This window comes from Canis lupus, chromosome 27 (assembly GCF_003254725.2).
Source record: "Canis lupus dingo isolate Sandy chromosome 27, ASM325472v2, whole genome shotgun sequence".
NCBI classification, from domain to species: Eukaryota; Metazoa; Chordata; class Mammalia; order Carnivora; family Canidae; genus Canis; species Canis lupus.
In genome coordinates this window covers 20,713,127-20,733,733 of record NC_064269.1, presented here as the reverse complement: position 1 = coordinate 20,733,733, position 20,607 = coordinate 20,713,127, and the positions used below count along the sequence as shown (strand labels likewise).

The window sequence follows — 20,607 nt, the reverse complement described above, 5'->3', positions numbered from 1 at the left end:
ATCTTTAAAAAAAAATTCCAAGCTGGATCTACTATGCATGTCCTATTCCAAACCTTCTCAAAACAAGAAGGAAGAAACACAGACCTTCCTTATAAAGAATTCTTTTCATCTCTACCTGCAGGGACCCATGCATACACATGGAAGAACTAGTTAAATATATGACCTTTGATAGGAATAACAGATTCACAGTGAAATTTCAAAGTTTTTCAATTCCCCAAATTAAGATTTACTATGTCAAGAACTAAGACTGTCAAATAACAAAACAATTCAGTAAAGAATCTGGTGTCCTTTATTCAAGGAAAACAACACAAGATTAGGGGAGTACAGTACCTTATAAGCAGTGAAGAAGTACCTGAGAGATTTGAGGCAAAAAGTAAGTTTCATACTGTAGAAGAAGCAAAACAGAAACAGGGGATGATTGGCTAGGAGGTCAGGAATTTCCTTATAAGGAAGACAGTCCTATTCTCTTAGAGCTAAGCAAGCTAGAGCAGAGTTGGAGGATGGAGGAAGGTGACTATCATGTTAGATTTCCTTGACTGTCATGTTAGATTTCCTTTCTAATCCATGTTAGATTTCCTTACCCATAAGTGCAAGCTGACTCAGGTGTAAATAGATCCGTGAACTGGGCTAGGCCACTGAGGCAGCCTCCATCTTGTAAGTCCAATATATAAATTAACTTTAGCACTACGGGGTCGCCTGGGTGGCTCAGTTGCTTAACCATCCATCTTCCCCACAGGTAATGATCTCCAGGTCCTAGGATCAAGCCCAGCATCAGGCTTCCTGCAGAGCAGGAAGCAGACTTCCTGCTTCTCCCTCTCTCTCCCTCTGCCCATCCCCACCACTCATTTCTCAAGTAAATAAATAAAAGCTTTAAAATATAACTAAACTTATAAAAAGTAAGTAAACTTGTGAAAAAAAAAAAAAAGAACTTTATCACTACGAAAGCAAAAACATGATCCCTGCCCCCAAAGAATTAAGCTTCTGGAAAGTTTTTTTTTTTTTTTTTAAATGAGCTATAATCAACATATAAATTATACATGCAGAATATCATTTGATAAGTTTTGATATACGCAGACACTTGTGAAGCCATCATCACAATCAGGATAGTAAGCAAACTTAGTCTCTTCTCACTCCTTTCTAATCCTCCCTCACACCCCTCCACTCCTTCATCCCCTAATGCCATCCATTTGGAAAACTTTTTGAATTACAAAATACTAAGTTAAGAGATAGTAGATCCAGAGTGTTTTCTTAAAGCTAAGGAAACGGGAAGAAAAAAACACCAGATGGGCTTCAATTTGACAAGCGTAAGGGAAAATGATTCAAATACTAAATGACCCAGTGCAGTGTCAACAGTTTCAAAGAACCAAATGCTATGATGACCCAAAAAACCAAAGTGCCATGCTTCTTCAAGAAGGGTAGAAGAAACAGGAACTGCTCTCTTCACATAGACCACTCATTTCTAGATCTATGTGCAATTCTGGTCATCTTCTTCTCAGTAGTATAAATACAGTGAGAAGTAAGGGCAGCCCAAGAAAGGAACATTATTATAATTCAGGATAACTAAGATCCGCCTTGCATGAAAAGTGAGGCCCAACATGCTGTTCACTCAGGCCACTTCAGTCACAGTAGTTTTGTCAACATTCCAAGCTCTGTTTCCATTGCTTCTCGGCCTTTTGGCTAAGATCAAGTGTAGTATCTGTTCTTATCAGTTTAATATCTGATACGTCCTCTATCCAAGCTCTGTTTCCTCCAATGTAAAAACATGCATTATAAGTACTTTGTTGAACTGTTGTAAGAATTAATTATATGGAAAACTAAATGCTAACTAGAAGCCCCACAGGCCCAATGAGTTTCCAGAGATCACCATGAAATTATACAAATGTATCCATACAGTGTGATGGGTGTAGAGTTTCCAATTTTAGCAGATTCAAAGTCTATGGCCCCAGGAGAGCTTAAGAACCACTAACCTTGCAGCCCCTAGTAGGCATGCAAAAAATATAAATGCCTTTTTTCCAATCCTTTCTCTTCCTTCAAATGCTGTCTTCCCTGTGATGTTCTGAAGGTAATCATCTGTGTAGCATTTTATTAGGTCTTCTATGTAAGGGCACGAATAGCAAGTTTCTTTCTAAATTTAGTGCTAGAAAAAAAGGTTGGCTTTCCTGAGAAACTAGCATGGTTTTTCCTTCTAAAAAAGATATTTAACATGCTTTGATTTCTGCTCAGGCTGCAAAGAACTCAGACAAAATCTGAGTGGGGGTCATAAACACTGTTAACTCTTGAAATTAACAAAATGTATTCCTTCCTCTTTTCCTTGATCAAACTCTTCCATTTCTAGTCTATTAAATTACCAAACACGCAATTTCAAAATTCATGGTAGGTGCAGGAAGGCAAGAATAAAAACATGCAAAACATTTAGTTTGAAAGATAATATGACCAATGCCTATATAGAATATATATGAATTGGGGAATCCCTGGATGGCTCAGTGGTTTAGTGCCTGCCTTCAGCCTCGGGCGTGATCCTGGAGTTCCGGGATCAAATCTTGCATTGGGCTCCCTGCATGGAGCCTGTCTCTCCCTCTGCCTGTGTCTCTGCCTTTCTCTCTCTCTGTGTCTCTCATGAATAAATAAATAAAATGCTTTTTTTAAAAAAAAATAGAATATATATGAATTGGACTAAGACTAAGCAATATGAATTGCTTTAACAAATTCCAGAGTATTAAAAGACAGGCTTATAATAAGACAGGCCAAGGACAAATAAAGAGCAGCATGACTTCATACAGAGTGAAATTCATTTATTAGTCTAAGGGGTCATATAGGCCGAATATAAATAGATTTATAAAAGGTTACTATAAATGACAGATTCTTAATGGGTTAAGCTAATCCAGGGCATCTGAAAAACTTCCCAAAGGTGAGGTTGAGGTTGAAGGGGTTAGTGATGATCTCTAAAATAAGAATCTTGGGCAGCCCAGGTGGCTTAGCGGTTTAGAGTTGCCTTCAGCCCAGGGCGTGATTCTGGAGACCCAGGATCAAGTCACGTCAGGCTCCCTGTGTGGAGCCTGCTTCTCCCTCTTCTGTGTCTCTTCCTCTCTCTCTCTCTGTCTCTCGTGAATAAATAAAATCTTAAAAAATAAAATAAGATAGAGTCTGAGCTGAGCACAGGGCTAAAAGACCTGAATTTTGGGCTTCTTTTGTTTCCATGAGACTTCACAAATAAAGGTGATCCTGCAAGGGTCTTAGTAAACTTAGTAAATACTATATGGCTTAACAATGATGGAAACCCAATAAATAATATTCAGAGGTAAAAATCATTAAGGACCCAGCAGAGTGAGAAAACAAGATAAAAATCATAAGCTTAAAACTTAACTGCAGCCAGGAGAATTTGGTAATCTACTCTCCCACCAGATTCAGCACTCTCTCACCCCTTTTTTAAGTAAGAGGTCACCACACTCAAGAAAGGCCTTAGACATTTATCTCTTAGCCAGTCTAAACCACTACCTTGACAGAATCCAATCTTGACTTTTTTCTTTTAAGGACATAATGTCAAACATAAAGAGGCATCAAATTGAAAATGTTTCTACTAAATACAAGATCCCAAAACATGGAACTGGTATTTACAGAAATAATTTTTCATACTTACATGAGAGAAAGAAACTGTTGTATTCTGATATTGTGAGTGTATTTGGAAAATAACGAAAGAGACATTGCTTGAAATATGACGCAAAATGGCATCCTCTGGCCTGTTGAGCTCGAAGTATCTAAACTTCCCTATGGAAAATTCAAGAACACCTGTAATGGGAGAAACATTTCACTGTAACATTTGTACTTGTAATATCAATTTGTAGAAATCACAGACACAGCGTACGTGTGCTAATTTAATCCTCAGAAAAACCTGGGGAGATATATATTATTACTGCCCTTACTTTACTGATGAGGACAATTAAGCTTAAGGAGGGGAAGCAGGCAGTAAATAGTGGAACGGAGCACTAAAAATGTAAGAAAAGCATTTCAAAAGATGCAAACAATACTTAAAGTGCTCAAGATGTCCAAGATGCCAGAAACATTCCCCACTGCAAGCAGCCATAACAATTCCATTCAAAACAGACCCAGGGGCAGTGCCCGGCTGGCTCAGTCAGTAAAGCATGTGACTCTTGGTCTCAGCGTCGTGAGTTCAAGTCCCAAATATGGCTTAGAGTTTACTTACAATTTTTTTTTATTATTAAAAAAAGACAAAACAGAAGTGCCTCGGTGGCTTAGTCAGTTGAGCATCTGCCTTCTTTCGGCTCAGGTCATGATCTCAGAGTCCTGAGACTGAGCCCCACATCTGGTTCCCCACTCAGCAGGGAGTCTGCTTCTCCTGCTCCCTCTGCCCTTCCCTCCATGCTCTCTCTCAAATAAAAAATAAAATAAAATCTTTAAAAACAAACAAACGCAGGATGCCTGGGTGGCTCAGTGGTTTAGCGCCTGCCTTTGGCCCAAGGCGTGATCCTGGAGTCCTGGGATCAAGTCTCACATCGGGTTCCTGCATGGAACCTGCTTCTCCCTCTGCCTGTGTCTCTGCCTCTCTGTGTGTGTCTCTCATGAATAAATAAATAAAATCTTTAAAAAAAATAAAACAAGCAAAAAGAGAGGCCCTGAATTTCAGGATTTAACAACCCTAAGGAAGTACTAAAAATTGTGAGTACACTCTATTTTTTTTTTAAGATTTTATTTATTTATTCATAGAGATGCAGAGAGAGAGAGAGAGGCAGAGACACAGGCAGAGGGAGAAGCAGACTCCATGCAGAGAGCCTGACGTGGGACTTGATCCAGGGTCTCCAGATCACGCCCTGGGCTGCAGGCGGCGCTAAACCGCTGCGCCACCGGGGCTGCCCAGTATACTCTAATTAAAAACAGAACTTGATCTAGTAAATTCTGAAGTCAGCCCAGGCCATAGGGATACAGGGTGCTTCAATTTTATCCCACCAATTACTAGCTGTGTTATTTTAGGCAGGTTATTTAATTCCCTTAAAGCTCAATTTCTTCATTTGTCAAATGGGACTATCTTGCCTAGCTTGCAAAGTTAAGGTGCCATCAACACTGACAAAAATCTCTTGAGTGCCCACACTAGGTACTTTACATACAGTCATGAACCATAGGCATTCTGGAAAAAGGAGCTTTTTGTTTAAGGACCAAGTCCAGAGTCCACACTATTTTATAATTTTTTTAAGGATTTAATTTATTTATTCATGAGAGACACAGAGAGAGAGAGGCAGAGACAGAGCAGGCTCCCCGAGAGGAGCTCAATGCGGGACTCATCCCACGACCCTGAGATCACGCCCTGAGCCAAAAGCAGATGCTCACCACTGAGCCACCCAGGTGCCAAGTCCACACTAGTTTTGCAGCACCTCACGTAGGCCTTCCTCATTTGTCTTGTTGTCTTGCCTCCCCTTGTGTTTCACTCATCCACTCACTGTGTCCTTCTCCTAGCTGCACCTGGTTCTTTCTTTCATCAACCTAATTCTCAAACATTCCACTAAACAGGTTGCTTTTACTTGTGTGGTCCTGGACGCTCATCCCATCCTCTACCCTATAGTCAGCATCTCTCTGCAAAAATAGCAGAGGAGCTCCCAGTCATTACATAAGCAGTCAGGGGGAAGGGTGGGTATTTCAACTCTACAAATAGAAAAAAAGACTTAAATTTAATAAAGATGAAACAGAGTTAATGAGGTAAATTATAAGTCACCAGAGTCCCATTGTGGAACTATTGTCGTTTTATTTTAGAAAGAAATTAAGAGTCAGTGGGTGGTAAAGGAAAACACTCTAGACATTAAACAATTTCAAACTCACTTTTATGTACTATTTCCCAAATAGGCTAATTTTCAATACTCTTTTTTTTTTTTTAAATGCAAGTATTCCAGCTGGATGATTAAAAAAAAAAGGGGGGGGGGGGACTATCAACAATGGCTAACCAAGAAAGCCAAGCAGAACATATAAATAATGCTAGCTTGAGATCAAAGGTTATTCTGTATAAATTCCCCAAACCTTGTGCTGTTATATTAGCTTCATAATTTTTTTATAATTAATAGAAAAAAAGTTACTGGTGGCTATGGTTTATTTCTAAAACTCCAGGGAAAATTTTAATAGTGCTAACAATGACAAATGAAGATGGTATATTTCCTATTTATGTAAACAGAAACACATTTTAAGTTTCATGTAGAACAAAACTCTAGCCAGAGTAAAATAAAAATATTAGGAAGTATTTAATAGAATCTAGATAGGGAAGTCTAGAAAATGTGAGGGAGATTTTTTTCCTATTTATAAAGGGAAACAAGAAAAACATTTTTACATTTTCCAGGCCTTCCCATCATCATGATTATTTTATTCAGAAATCAAATTATACATAAAATTAAGTGGGTCTCAGGAAATGGCACTAAAAACGTAGCACATATTATAATTTACTTTTGGTCCCATCTTCTGTCTTCCAAGTCTTTTAAAAATATCCACAAATTCTAGTTTGTCAAACTAAGAGTAGTATGTTTGTTTTCCTAGGAACTATCTGGATTTCTATCCTTTTTAACTGTTCAAAGCACCCAACTAATATTTTATTTTGCTTTTTTAAAAAATTTCAGTGTAGTTAACATACAGTATAATAATATATTTTTTAAAGATTTTATTTATTTATTCATGAGAGACACAGAGAGAGGCAGAGACACAGGCAGAGGGAGAAGCAGGCTCCATGCAGGGAGCCCGATATGGGACTCGATCCCGGGACTACAAGACCACACTCTGGGCGGAAGGCAGGTGCCAAACCACTGAGCTACCCAGGGATCCCATACAATATAATATTAGCTTCAAGTAAGGCACTCAGTTCATTTACCAGCTGCCTTTTCTAGTTACATTTTCAGTCTTTCATTTTTCTTTTTTTCCCCTTCTTTCCTCCTTTTTTCTATTTGACATATATCTATGAAGTACCTGTTCTGCCTATTGGGTACTGTGATCAAAACTGGGATGGGTAAATTCATAAATGTTATCCAAGGTTTCTGTAATTCTCACTAAATTTGCCCTTAAGTATACCTTAGAAACTGTTCAGGTAATCTGTATGTTTGTCTCCCGTTACACAGGCCTTAAATCATAACTCTACCCAAAAGCTTTAAAAGCTCTGAAACAGCGATACCTGGGTGGCTCAGCTGTTGAGCATCTGCCTTTGGCCGAGGGCGTGATCCCGGAGCCCTGGGATCGAGTCCTGCATCAGGCTCCTTGCGCGGAGCCTGCTTCTTCCTCTGCCTGTGTCATCTCTGCCTCTCTCTCTGTATCTCTCATGAATAAATTAATTAAATCTTTAAAAGAAAAAAAAAAAGGTCCTGGAAGAGATTAAAGTTATCAACTAGCAGAGTCTTGGTGTAAAGATTTTCTTAACCTTTCCTTAACCTATCACACAGGGTTGTGAAAATAAATCGCAAGTCAGAAATACTTTGAGCACCAAAACGTACAGCGTTTTAAAAAGATAGTAAGAGGGATCCCTGGGTGGCTCAGCGGTTTAGTGTCTGCCTTCCACTCGGGGTGTGATCCTGGAGACCTGGGATCGAGTCCCATGTCGGGCTCCCTGCATGGAGCCTGCTTCTCTCTCTGCCTGTGTCTCTGCCTCTCTCTCTCTCTTTCTCTCTGTGTCTCTCATGAATAAATAAATAAGATCTTTAAAAATAAATAAAAAATAAAAAGACAGTGAGGTGGAACGCCTGGGTGGCTCAGCGGTTGGGTGTCTGCCTTCTGCCCAGGGTGTGATCCTGGAGTCCCAGGATTGTGTCCCACACATCGGGCTCCCTGCATGGAGCCTGCTTCTCCCTCTGCCTAGGTCTCTGCCTCTCTCTGTGTCTCTCATGAATACATAAATAAAATCTTAAAAAAATAAGGAAAGAGAGAATCATAAATTAAAATATATTATTAAACAACTGATAAGGTAAGTGGGGAGTATTGAAAGCAGGTATCACTGTGAGTATAGCTTAAGGGATTTTTCTATATACATTTCACTGTTAATCAAATTTTTATAATGATGGTGAGATGTTCTTATCAGAAAGAAGATGCACATTTTGAAAAAAAAAAAAAAAAAACTCCATTCTTAATGTCCCTAAAACACAGATTCTACTTCAAGTCTTCATCTCAAATTTATAAGAATAGCAACAAACCCTAGACAAAATGATAACACTCTCCTAACACTTTTGTCACTTGTTTTGTTCTTCCCTTAAAATGGTACTATCTTTCCAGATAATATATAATATATAACCTTTATTACAAAATTTATTACAAAATTATTTCCTACAGCAAATATACTGTGCAGAAATAATCACTATTAACAGTTGGTATACATCTTTTAGGACTTAGGCAGATACCATAATGAGTATTTCTACATACATGGAAAAATGTAAATACGTTTGCTATAGCCCATTGAACAGGTCCTAGATATCTCTGCATATCAACAGAAATAATTCAAGCTTTACCATTTTAAAAATTATATAATATTCCATTCTGTAAGTAACCATAATTATTCAACTAATCCCCTACTGGGGAACATATAGGCTGTTACCATTTCAGCATAAAAAATAAGAAATAGTTGTCTTTGTGAAAGAGTCTTCTAGAAAGCATATATATTTATCAGGTGGTAAAACCTGTATGAGAAGGTTTTTGCTGTTACAGTGTAACAGATCACTTTTGATCCTAAATGGTTAAACTACCTAAGAAGTCTTTTTCTCATTAAGAAAATTAGAAATGAAAACAAATAGTCCATGTGAAAATATATAATGATCAGGACCAGAACATTAAGTTACAGCCTCTGCTTCGGACTTTAAGAAAAACACCTGGCTACAACTTTCTCTTATTACTTCCTGGATTTTCGGAAGCTAAGGAAAGATGACATCTCACTAACCCCCTTTCCCAATCAAATACCTGTAGTAGGAACGTGACAGATGTGAAGATAATAAAAGAGACACTGTATTCATGATTTAAAAATCTGATCACTTGACAAAGTACGTAGGGGTATTAAAAGCAGGTGCCTCTGGGGGTGTATTGTTTTTAAGCTTTTATTTATTTGAGGGAAAGAGCTCCAGAGAGCATGAGCAGGGGGAGGTTCCCCACTGAGCAGGGAGCCGGATGTGGGGCTCAATCCCAGGACCCTGGGATAATGACCTGAACTGAAGGGAGATGTTTAACCGACTGAGCCACCTAGGTGCCCTAGGATGTATTTTAAATTTTTTTTTTTCACATTTCCTTATTTTTCAAATTTTCTATAGAACTTATAAGGTATTGGGATGCCTGGGTGGCTCAGCAGTTGAGCATGTCTTCTGCAGGGGGCGTGATTTCGGGTTCCTAGGACCCAGTCCCACTTCAGGCTCCCCTGCAGGGAACCTGCTTCTCCTTCTGCCTATGTCTCTGCCTCTCTCTCTGTATACGGTGTCATTATTAGAAGGAAATTCTTATACAGTGATTATCCACCCTGGCTGCGCATTACAATCATCTGGAGATGCTTTTTAGAAACTATTGCTGCCTGGGTCCCTATCCAACTGGTTAAATAAAAATCCAAAGGATTAGGGTCTAAGTGTCAGTTAAAAAACATTTACTGAAATAACATTCATACAGAGAAATGCACAAAGTGTACACTGTCAGGTTAAGAAAAAACATTCTACCATTTTAGAGGTTTTGTGGTCCTTTCCAATCACTAAGTATTCCCTCCTGCCTAGAGACACCACAATCCTAACTTCAAACCCCAACGATGGGCTTTGCCTACTTATGAAATTTAAGTAGTATCATACAGGATGAATTCTTTTGTTTGTTATTTTTTTTTTTGAAGATTTTATTCCTCCATTCATGAAAGACACACACACAGAGAGAGAGAGAGAGAGAGAGAGAGAGGCAGAGACACAGGTAGAGGGAGAAGCAGGCTCCATGCAAGGAGCCGGATATGGGACTCGATCCTGGGTCTCCAGGATCACACCCCGGCCGAAGGCAGGTGCCAAACCGCTGAGCCACCCGGGCTGCTCGGATGAATTCTTTTGTATTTAGCTTTTTAAAAATCAGTATCACACCTGTGAAATTAATCCAAGCTACTGTCACCATGACTTATTCATCTTTACAACTGCATACTTCATAAAAGGAATATACCACAATTTATCTATTCTTCTGTTAATCAACATTTGGATTACTTCTAGTTTGAAGTTATTATGAATAACTCCAAATGTTGGTGTTTTGGTTTTTTTTTTGTACATGTCTTTTGGCGAGCATATGTACACATTTCTTTTGGGTAGAAGCCAAGAGTAGAACCATCAGGTAACAGGGTATACTTATGTTTATGTTCTGCTTTAGGAGATACTGCCTAAGAGTTATTTATCCCCACATGGTTTTGCCACTTTACACACCTATTAACTCATGGAAAAGTATTCCAGCTGCCCAACTATCTCACCAACACTTGGTATCATCAGTGTCTCTGTTGGGTGCATAATAGTATCTCACTGTGATTTCAATTTGCATCTCCCTAATTATTAAAGATGTTAAGAATATCTTGTTTTGTTTATTGGCTACTTGGATACTTTCCTGGTAAAAGGGTCTATGTTCAAGACTTTGGCCCACTCTAAACACAGACTGTCCTGAATTTTAGTTCTTTATACATCATGGATGTGAGCATTCTGTCCTTAAATCTTCTCCCATTCTTGTAGCTCATCTTTTCCCTCTCTCATTACCTTTAACAGAAGTTTTCATTTTAATGTAGTCAAATTTCTTGAGTTTTTCTTTTATGCTTAGTCCTTTTTGTGTCATTCTAACCCAATCTTTGCCAACATATTCTAAGATCATAAGAACACATTCCCCATGTTAACTTTCTAGACCTTTGTTTTAGTTTAGACATTTAAGTTTAAAATCGATCTAAAATTGGTTTTCATATAGGGTATGAGACAGGGGGTCAAGGTTCATGTTTCCATATGTATATCCAGTTGACACAGCAGCCTTTATTGAAAATACCACCATTTCCCTTCTACTCTGCAATTCCAGTTGTCACATAAGTGACCATGTGTTGGTTTGTTTCTGGAATCTTAATTGTAATCCAGTGGTATATTCATTTAACCTAACACCAATATTACATTGTCTTCATTTCTGCCCCAAATTTGTTTTCTCTTCAAGACTGTCTTGACTATTTTAGCCAGTTTTCATTTCCATATATATTTTAGAAAGCAGCTTGTCAATTTACACACACACACACACACACACACACACACACACAAAGCTGCCAGGAATCTGACTGGGATGGCAATGAAAGTATTATTTTAGGGAGAAATGATATCTTTATAACATATAATTTTCTAATTTATGTTATTAGTCTAATTTTCTAATTTATGACTCTGAAATAACCTTCTGCTTATTTAGCTTCTCAATTTATCTCAAGAATGTATTTTTTTCTGTAGAAGTCTTTACATAGTCCATTATAATTACTCCTAAATATTCTATGTTTAGAAAATAGATTTCTCTTTTTCTCTTTTAAATTTCAATTTCTAGTTGTCTCTTCAGCAACTTGCCTTTTTAAAAAGTTCTCCAGGTGATTCTAATGTTCAGTCAAGTCTGAGAATTCCTAACACAATGTTTGATGAATTAGGAAAGGATAAGTATATTTTTTCCTATTCTTGGTCATCCTTAACCTAACTTCTGTGTGAAAATCCTTTGGCAGTATTACCTTGGCAGTCTATTAGCCACTTCACAATTTTTATAGAAGATTGCATATTCACCAAACCAGTTGTGGTCTGACTCTTGGCTATGCAGGGCTTTGTTATATTTGACACACTGGTGTCTAGTACAGTACCAGTCACACAGCTGCCACATAGAAAAGGTTTGGTGAATGATGGTTGAACTTTATGACCTCTGGGCCTCAGTCTCCCCAGGTGAAATGGAGGTCATGTACTTCATACATCATTTGGCTGTTGAAATATAAAACAGGAAAAAAAATTCTTAACTGTCCAATGTTACACAATAAAGTAGCATTATTAACTTCCTTTAGCTTTCCAGGACTTCAGAGACTCATCTCCTTATTAAAAAAAAGAAGTCAGGCATTCCATATGGCCCTACAAATAAACTAGAAGAGAGAAAAGGATTATACATGCCCAGTATGTCCATCATAAACATCAAACGAGAAAGAGACTTCCATGGAGCAACAAGGAAAAATATTAAAGATCAAGACTTTAACAGTATAGTCTGGCTATGTGCATTTAATTCCAACTTATAAAAACAGACACAGCAAGAGAAGACATGTATCCAAAATATATCCTGAAGAAGTTAACAGGCCATCTGGAAAGGGATTCACTTTATGAGGCATAATTAGATCTTATGACTTTGTGAGTGGGAAGGAAAAAGCACATCAAATGATATTGCAGACAAATGGCTAACATGGAGACATAGCACGGAGACTGTGGCTTCTCCTCTACAAAACAATGGCTCAGCTTTTTCTGCCAAAGATATTTTTTGCCATCTGACCCATTGCCAGGCACTCTCAGGTATTTTTCATACCCTTCCTCCATTCTTACCCAGAGCCATTTTTCTTTCCAATAATTTCTTTCTAAAAAGAGCTGCCCAAACCTAATCTTTCCCTTTTCTTTCCCAATCAGATCCTAAACTTGAACCTTAAAATTATCCGGCTCTATTTTGGCATTTTTGTTTTGTTTTTACTAAAATTTACCTGTTTATGCTTTGATACAACCAAATTCTAGATCTGGGAAAATTAAGTCTTCATAATTCTCTTCAGATCAACTATTAAAAACAAAAGCAGTTCAGAATACTTAAGTTGGCCGGCATTCAGTTGGCCTCCTCATTTCTCATTTATATCTTATGAGTTTTCATTAACCCTAAAAGCTAAAAGGAAACAGAAATATACACATTATCTTTCACATACTTTTAAAAGAGATCACTTACAAGGAACCACACAAATGGCCTGCTACCTTAAATTTACTACCCACAATAATACAAATACTAGAAGGCCCACATGACATTCTGCTCAACTCCAATTACTATGTAATTCCATGTAAAGTACTGAATACGAATGCACAAGAATGACATATTAAATACAAAAGTACAGAACTAGAACAGATGTGGCTCACAGCCCTCCTGACTCAAGAGCCATGATCAACCACAAACTGAACCTTTCAAATTCTTCACCAGTTTCAATGGAGATAGCAGGGTGCCTGGGAGGCTCAGTCTGCTGAGTGCCCTACTCTTGGTTTCTGCTCAGGTCATGATCTCAGTAGGGAGCATGCTCGGGATTCTCTCTTCCTCTCCCTCTGCCCCTCCCCCTTCACGCTCACTGGCTCATGCTCTGATCTTTAAAAAATAAAATGAGAATAGCATCACCATTACCTCCCTCATAAGGCTATTTTGAGAAATGAGAATTCACAGAATTAAGTGTAACACACCATACTAAGTAAAATATTCTTATTGGAGAGCAGCTTTGTTGAAGTGGAAGGACTATGAAAATTAAAATTGCAGCAACACACACTTGGGTTCAAATATCCTCTGTGCCCCTATTAACAGTTCACCCATGTAATGAGCATCATCTAGGGCCTCAGCTTCATCCTCTGGCAAGTGAGGAGGATAATCCTCTCCTAGAGTTGTGAGGATTAGATAACAATGCCAGGGAAAGCACCTGGCAGTTATTGCACACAGTGAAATGTCAGTGCCCTATTATTATCGAGGCTATTTTTCTGCAAATATATAACTGCCCTTTTCAGCCTTAAGTCCTGGGCAATGATTCTATGATTCAGTTTGCACAAGAGCTTTTCTCAGATGAGCAGTTAGGAACACAACCACATTATTCAGAAAATACATTGGTTCAGAACTACAACTGGTCTCTTAAGCTCAAAACGAACGTGATTAACCTCATGGAAAAGCACATGATTATCATCAGCCTAGCACAATTATTGCTTCTTTACGGTTTATATTAACAAATCACGAGCTATTAGTAAAACGCATTCACCGAGCACATGACCTATACTATCCAAAGTCCCATTCTGGGTTCACTTTTCCTTTCAACCTCCGTAGAGCATTTAACCAATTTGAAAAGCATCTAGATTCTGGAGCGTAAAGAACCGCAGCAGTTTGGAGGAACATTATTAATAAAGTCCTTAGTTCTGCACCGAGCCTCACTGTTGAGTCTCAGATATACCAGTTGAGAGCAAAAGGGTGTTTTATTTTTTTTTTACGATTTTATTCATTTATTCATGAGAGACACAGAGCGAGAGAGAGAGAGAGAGAGAGGCAGAGACACAGGCAGAGGGAGAAGCAGGCTCCATGCAGGGAGCCCGATGTGGGACTCGATCCTGGGACTCCAGGATCACAACCTGGGCCGAAGGCGGTGCTAAACCGCTGAGCCAACCGGGCTGCCCCAAAAAGGGTGTTTTAATGCGTTAAATTCAACCTACAAACACATGACTGGTACCTAAGAGAGATTAAAAACGTGCCTGCACAGGAGAGAGAGAGTTCCTTAACCCTTCCCAACTCCTCAGCCTAAATTAGGAGGCTGATGGAGAGGCCTCCTGAGCAATGAGAGTTTCCTTCAGCAGGAAAGGACCTTGATCCAGTCCCGCCGGATCCGAACTCACCACCTGCCCTGCGAGACGCACGGCTCGCGAGGGGGCCCGTGACCTCGCCAGGAACGCAAGCCTCACGTGAGGCTGCAGAGGCGCGGCGTCCCTAACCTTACCCTCGCTGGCATTCCCGACGGTCTCGGCGCCACCGGCCACGCCGGGCTCGGACGCCAGCACCGCCAGCACCAGCAGCCGAAGGAGCCCCATGGCAGCCGGCGCCCGGCCCCGCAGCCTCGCCCGCGCTAGCCCGGGGCGCTCGCGCCGGCTCCCATCCCTGGCCAGGCGCACCCGCCGCACACCTGCCCGCCCCGCAGCGCCCGCCCAGGGGCTTCCTGTTCCGGCCCAAACCCCGCAGCCCCGCTCCGCGCCTCTCCCCGCCCCCTTACGTCACCGCCGCGGGTCCCCCCCCCCCCCCCGCCCGCGCCACCGGGGAGCACCCGGGAGCGGCTCCAGCCCGCGCGCGCCTCCTCCCGGCGCCCCCGCGGGCTCGCTGAGCGCCGCGCCGCCCGGAGTCTTCGCGGGAGTCTTCGCGGGCCCGCGCGCGTCGGTGGGGGGACGGGGCGGGGGACCCCAGGAAGTTCTGTGATGTAACCTCCACTTCTCACTTTTGTACCTTTACCACTTACGAAAACCGCCGTTAGAATAAAAAAATAATCTTCTGTTGCGGCCTAACGTCTGCGCGCTCCTGTGGCCGCGTTTAACTGCCCTCTGCGAAAAGGAAGACTGCGAATCCTGACCTCCAAACACCCACAAATGCGGGGGACGGGGGGGTGGGGTGGGGTGGGGTGGGGGGGGTGGATTTTAGTTCTATAGTGATGAGCTCCCCATATAAAGATATAGTTTCATTTTCTCCTAGCAAATATCCTCGAAGCCTCAAGACCTTAACCCAACTTCCTCTCTCAAATTTTACACCTGAGGGCTGTTTAAAGGACAGTAGTCCGCGTGGCGGGTGACTTGTGGGCCAATTGTGGGATTCGAGATACAGACTCAGTTATTTAGGGGAAGAGTCCTCTGTTTTCTTCTCCCTCCTCTTTTAACTTTTCATTTGGATATTTTAATGAGCAACTATCTTGAAAAATACAAATTCAGTTATTCCACTACTAAACTAAAACCCTATAGCAATCACCTTTATTTATTTATTTATTTATTTATTTATTTATTTATTTTTAGCAATCATCATAATTTAAACAGGCACGACTCTCTTCCTGTTTTCCCGCCACCTGATCCAAAGGTTCACAGCTCTGGTACCACTGTCCATCCCATTGGTGTTTGTTCACTGTCCCACACGTCCTCATTCCTAGAACTTTCAATAGATGAAATCCCAGAATGATGATAAGAGCGATTACAATAAAGGTAGCATTTGAATCAATGGATGCACTTAATAAACGGATAACTGATTAACTGCACCCCATGGGGGAGGCAGGATTAGAACTTTATCTCACCCCAGCAAAATGAAATCCCAAAGTATTCATTAAAAGCATAAGAGAGTTGGAGGAATGCATGCTTATTTGAAGATTTATTTGTTTGAGAGAGAAAGAGAGAGCAAGTACGAGCAGGGGGAGGGGCAGAGGGAGAGGGAAAAACCGAGCTCAGCTAGGGGTCAGAGGCAGGGCTAATCCCGAAACACCAAGATTAGGACCTGGGCCAAACTCAGATGCTTAACCAACTGAACCACCCAGACACCCTGAAATATATTCCTTTCACAAAAAACAAACTTGATCTCAGAATGGAAGGAATTTCTTTTAAAAAGAGTTTATTTAAGCAAAAATCTATTTGAATCTGGAAGCACCAAGCAGGAAGTGGTTAGAAGAATTCAAGAGAGGAACTTTCTAAGCAAAACAAAACAAAACAAAACAAAACAAAACAAAACAAAGGAGGAAATAATAAAGGATGATATTGATAGATTTGGCTACTTAAAATTTTAAATTGTATGAAAGTCGAAAAATACCAACAAATACCAACAACAATGTGAAAAGTCAAGGGGCACCGTTGGGCAACTGTTGGTTTGGGCTACAGTCATAATCTCAGGGTAGTGAGATCCACTTGTCTCGGGCTTGCACTCAGGAGCCAGCTTGAGATTCTCTCTCCCTCTCCCTCTGCCCCTCCTGCTCCTACTCCTGCTCTTTCTCTCTAAAATAAATAAGAAGAAAGAAAGAAAAGAAAGAAAGAAATCAAGTTAATGACTGAAAAAATAATAATAATAAGAGGAGAAGAAAACCAAATGGCCAATAAACAAATGAAAATCTTCCAAACTCACTAGTAACAAAAACAACAAAAATCAAATTAAGACACTAGGGGTGCCTGGGTGACTCAGTCTATTAAGCTTTTAACCTCTTGATTTCAGCTCAGGTCATGATTTCGGACCTCACGTGGGGCTCTGCACTCAGCATGGAGTCTCTTAAGATTTTCTCTCCCTTGCCCTCTGTCCCTACCCCCACTTGCACATGTTCTCTCTCTCTCTCAAAATAAGTCTTTAAAAATCTTTAAATAAAAAAAATTAAGACCTAAGTTGTAAACATTTTAGAAGAATATCCAGTGTGGATGCAAGAGCTGAGAAGTAGACATTCTAAGATAGGACCAGTGGGAGTATAAGTTAACACACTTTTTAAAGCATAATCTGCATAAAATTTTTTAAAAATATCCATACCTTTGGTGTGATAATTCCACTTTGAGATTTAAGTATGTATATATGTACAAATATTAGATATCTGTACAAAATTAGTACATAAAACTATCAAGGTATTAAAGATTTTATTTATTTGAGAGAGAGAGGACAAGGGTGTGAGGGGCAGAGGGGAAGGGACAAGCCAACTTTGCCCTGAGCAAAGAGTCCCATGTGGGGCCCAACCCCACAACCATGAGATCATAACCTGAGTCAACATCAAAGGTAGGACACTTAACTGACTGACCCACATAGGTACCCCTTAATCAAGCTTTAGAGAAAGAAAAAAAAAAAAAAACTAATCTAAGTGTCCAACAATAAGGAATTGATTAAATAACCCATAATGCATCTATGTAAGAGAATACTGTGTAGCCCTTCAAAAATCATGTTTTTAGAAGGCAACTGTGAAGTGTTTATGAAAATGCAAGTTACAAAGCAGTAAATATATGTAGTATGATCTTTATTTTGTTTTCGTTTTATTCATGTTTATAAACATACAAGAGTTGACAAAAATAAAAATGTTTAAATAGTTATCTCTAGGTGATTGGATTAAGAATGATTTTTTTTTTTTTAAAGCAGGCTGCATGCCCAGCATGCAGCCCAATGTGGGACTTGAACTCACAACCCTGACATCAAGATCTGAGCTGAGGTCAAGAGTCAGACATTTGACTGAGCCAGCCAAATGCCCCAAGCATGATTCTCTTTCCACATTTCTGCACTTTGGAAAAATTCAACATTGAATATGAATTGCTTTTGAATTAAACATTAATTTTTAAAAGATATGTATAATTTTAAAGATTTTCTTATAAAAGCATTCAGGATAGCAGTCTACCTTCCTGACTATGACACAATGGTTTTCATGATGTAGCCTCTGTCCATCTCTCCAGGTTCATGCTGCAACTAAACAATTTCTCTGTGCTGGCTACACTGAATTAATTCCAGTTTCCTGAACTCACCCCATTGTCTATCCCCCCCGCCCCCCCCATATCTTTGAATTGCAGTTCCCTTTGCCTTTGGAGGACAACTGATGACAGATATGTCAGCAATCAGAAGAGGACTTTAGTACCTTGACTTTGAAATGAAATACTGTGACAGCTTGGGAAGAATATTGGCTGAGGTTCCTTGTTCATGTCCCAGTTCCACTGGAAACCTGTGAAGCAAATGGGCTCAGCAGCTTTGCAGATGAGTTTGTCATTCCTGGGAATTGAAATGCAAAAACTGAGAAGATTCCTAAATCCAAGATATAGATAACTAGAGCCTTAACATTTGCTTAAAATTTTGAAAAGGAAGGAAGGAAGGTAAGCAACCTATCCTAGACTTTTTTATGAAACACAAGATCTTGAATAGAGATGGGAACAGGACTCCAAGGGAAAGGCAGTGATACAGGAGAGCTAGGTAATCTTGAATGGCTCCCGCAGACAACAGAGAATGAGTAAAGCGACAGTTTATTAAGCAAAGATACAGAGAAAACTCTCAGGAGTGAGAGGGGTCCTGACAGGGCTGCCACTGAAGGCTTTTTGGCTGGCCTTTTATTGAAAATCTGACCAGGGAGCCCTTGGCCTTGAGATTTCTCTGTGTTTTCCTGAGTGATGGACATATGGCTGTTTTGGGGTCTGGTAAGTTTCTGTGATTGCTTTATAACTATCAAAGGGGGATACTCCCTAATATTTTGAATCTAGGGAGCCAGGTTTATTTTTTATTTATTTATTTTTCTGTTTTTGCTGCTTTATCTCTTGTTTCCTTGGGTTTTATGGGAGTCTGACCCTAGGCCTTTCCCTTATCTTTCCCTGCATAGCCTCATCTGTCCCTAACTCAGCAGCCCTTTGTGAAACTTGACTATTTATCTTATCTCACTCTAATCTCACCTTCCCTCTGTATTTTTTTTAACTCTTTTGTTCCTGTGGGTTACATTATTTTGATGATACTTACTAAATTAAATACAATAAATGTTTACTTTGTAACTATTATATGGAAATCATTCTGCTAGGAAATGTATTCATTCGGTCCCCAAATATGCACTCATCCGCTTCTATGTGCCAGGCTAAATGCTGGGTGCTAGGTAATGGAAACACAGAGATAATTTTAATGTTTCCTGACCACAAGCAGCCCATGATAGTGAGTGAATTAGTCATATATGAATAATTACATCTCAATATGCTAAGTGCAATAACAGAAGTATAAGGAACAATTGTGGTGAACATTGGGAGCAATGAACTTATTATAGGGTTTCAGGAAGAATTGTATTAAAAAAAGAAATGTTTAAAATGAGGTGAGTGGATAGTCAACAAAGGAACAAAGAGAGTCTGGTATAGCAAATGCTTATTTATGGTATTTTAGCCCAGTGCTTGGAATGTTTTAGATCTTTAATAAATTGTGACTGAGTAGGTAATAAAGGTAGTTAAGAGTCTAGAATGCTAAGAATTGTTAATGATTTTTTTCCTGGAAAAAAAAAAAGTCACTACAGATCTAAAAAAAAACAAAATACCCCAAGATGGGCTATGAGTTGATAAGTGAAGCTGGGTGATGAATACATGAGTGTCCACCTTATTATTCTATCTTTTTAAAAATTTTATTTATTTATGAGAGAGAGAGAGAGAGACATAGGCAGAGGGAGAAGCAGGCTCCATGCAGGAAGCCCGATGTGGGACTCAATCCTGGGTCTCCAAGATCACGCCCTGGGCTGAAGGCAGCGCTAAACCGCTGAGCCACCTGGGCTGCCCTTATTCTATTTTTATATGTTTGAAACTTTTAAGAATATGAAGCTTAGGGATGCCTCGTGGGCCTGGTCAGAAGAGCTTGTGACTCTTGATCTACCCCCACACTGGGTGTAGAAAGAACTAAAAAAAAATAAATGAACTTAAAAAATTATATGAGGGATCCCTGGGTGGCGCAGCGGTTTGGCGCCTGCCTTTGGCTCAGGGCGCGATCCTGGAGACCCGGGATCGAATCCCACGTCAGGCTCCCGATGCATGGAGCCTGCTTCTCTCTCTGCCTGTGTCTCTGCCTCTCTCTCTCTCTCTCTCTGAGGGTGACTATCGTAAATAAATAAATTTAAAAAAATGTTAAAAAAATTATATGAAGTTTAAAAGAACATACTGACCAAAATTATGTGTTTAAGAGATATGTCATACTGGGTTTCTGCTCTTCAAACCACATAATCCAGTTGGGAATGCAAGAACAGCAAATGAGAAAGCATATGAAAGAGTGTCAAAATCATAAAAGGGAAAAAGGAGAAGTCCATGTAGACTCCAGTAATTCATAAAATTTACACTGAAAGGTGAAACTGTAAAAGATAAAGAAATAGCAGCAAAGAAATTACTTGGATAAGGGTAAAGAATGAGGAAAGAGTGATTCTCAATG

General features: G+C 39.8%; 1 protein-coding gene and 1 pseudogene across 3 annotated transcripts in view; one reads left to right on the top strand and one right to left on the bottom strand.

Moving 5' to 3' along the window:
* TM7SF3 (transmembrane 7 superfamily member 3) overlaps positions 1-20,607 on the bottom strand; it is a 50,177-nt gene that overhangs the window by 22,778 nt on the left and 6,792 nt on the right. The window contains exons 2-3 of one of the 3 annotated variants that reach the window (XM_025455443.3): positions 18,314-18,444; positions 3,638-3,786 (exon numbers count right to left, since the gene is read on the bottom strand). In XM_025455443.3, coding sequence (XP_025311228.1) covers positions 3,638-3,786; positions 18,314-18,444 — 280 coding nt within the window. Of the gene's footprint in view, positions 1-3,637; positions 3,787-11,689; positions 11,931-14,701; positions 14,909-18,313; positions 18,445-20,607 lie in introns of those variants that run through there. The other 2 variants (XM_025455444.3, XM_025455446.3) reach the window with 2 other exon arrangements.
* Positions 1,658-1,769, top strand: LOC112665704 (U2 spliceosomal RNA; annotated as a pseudogene).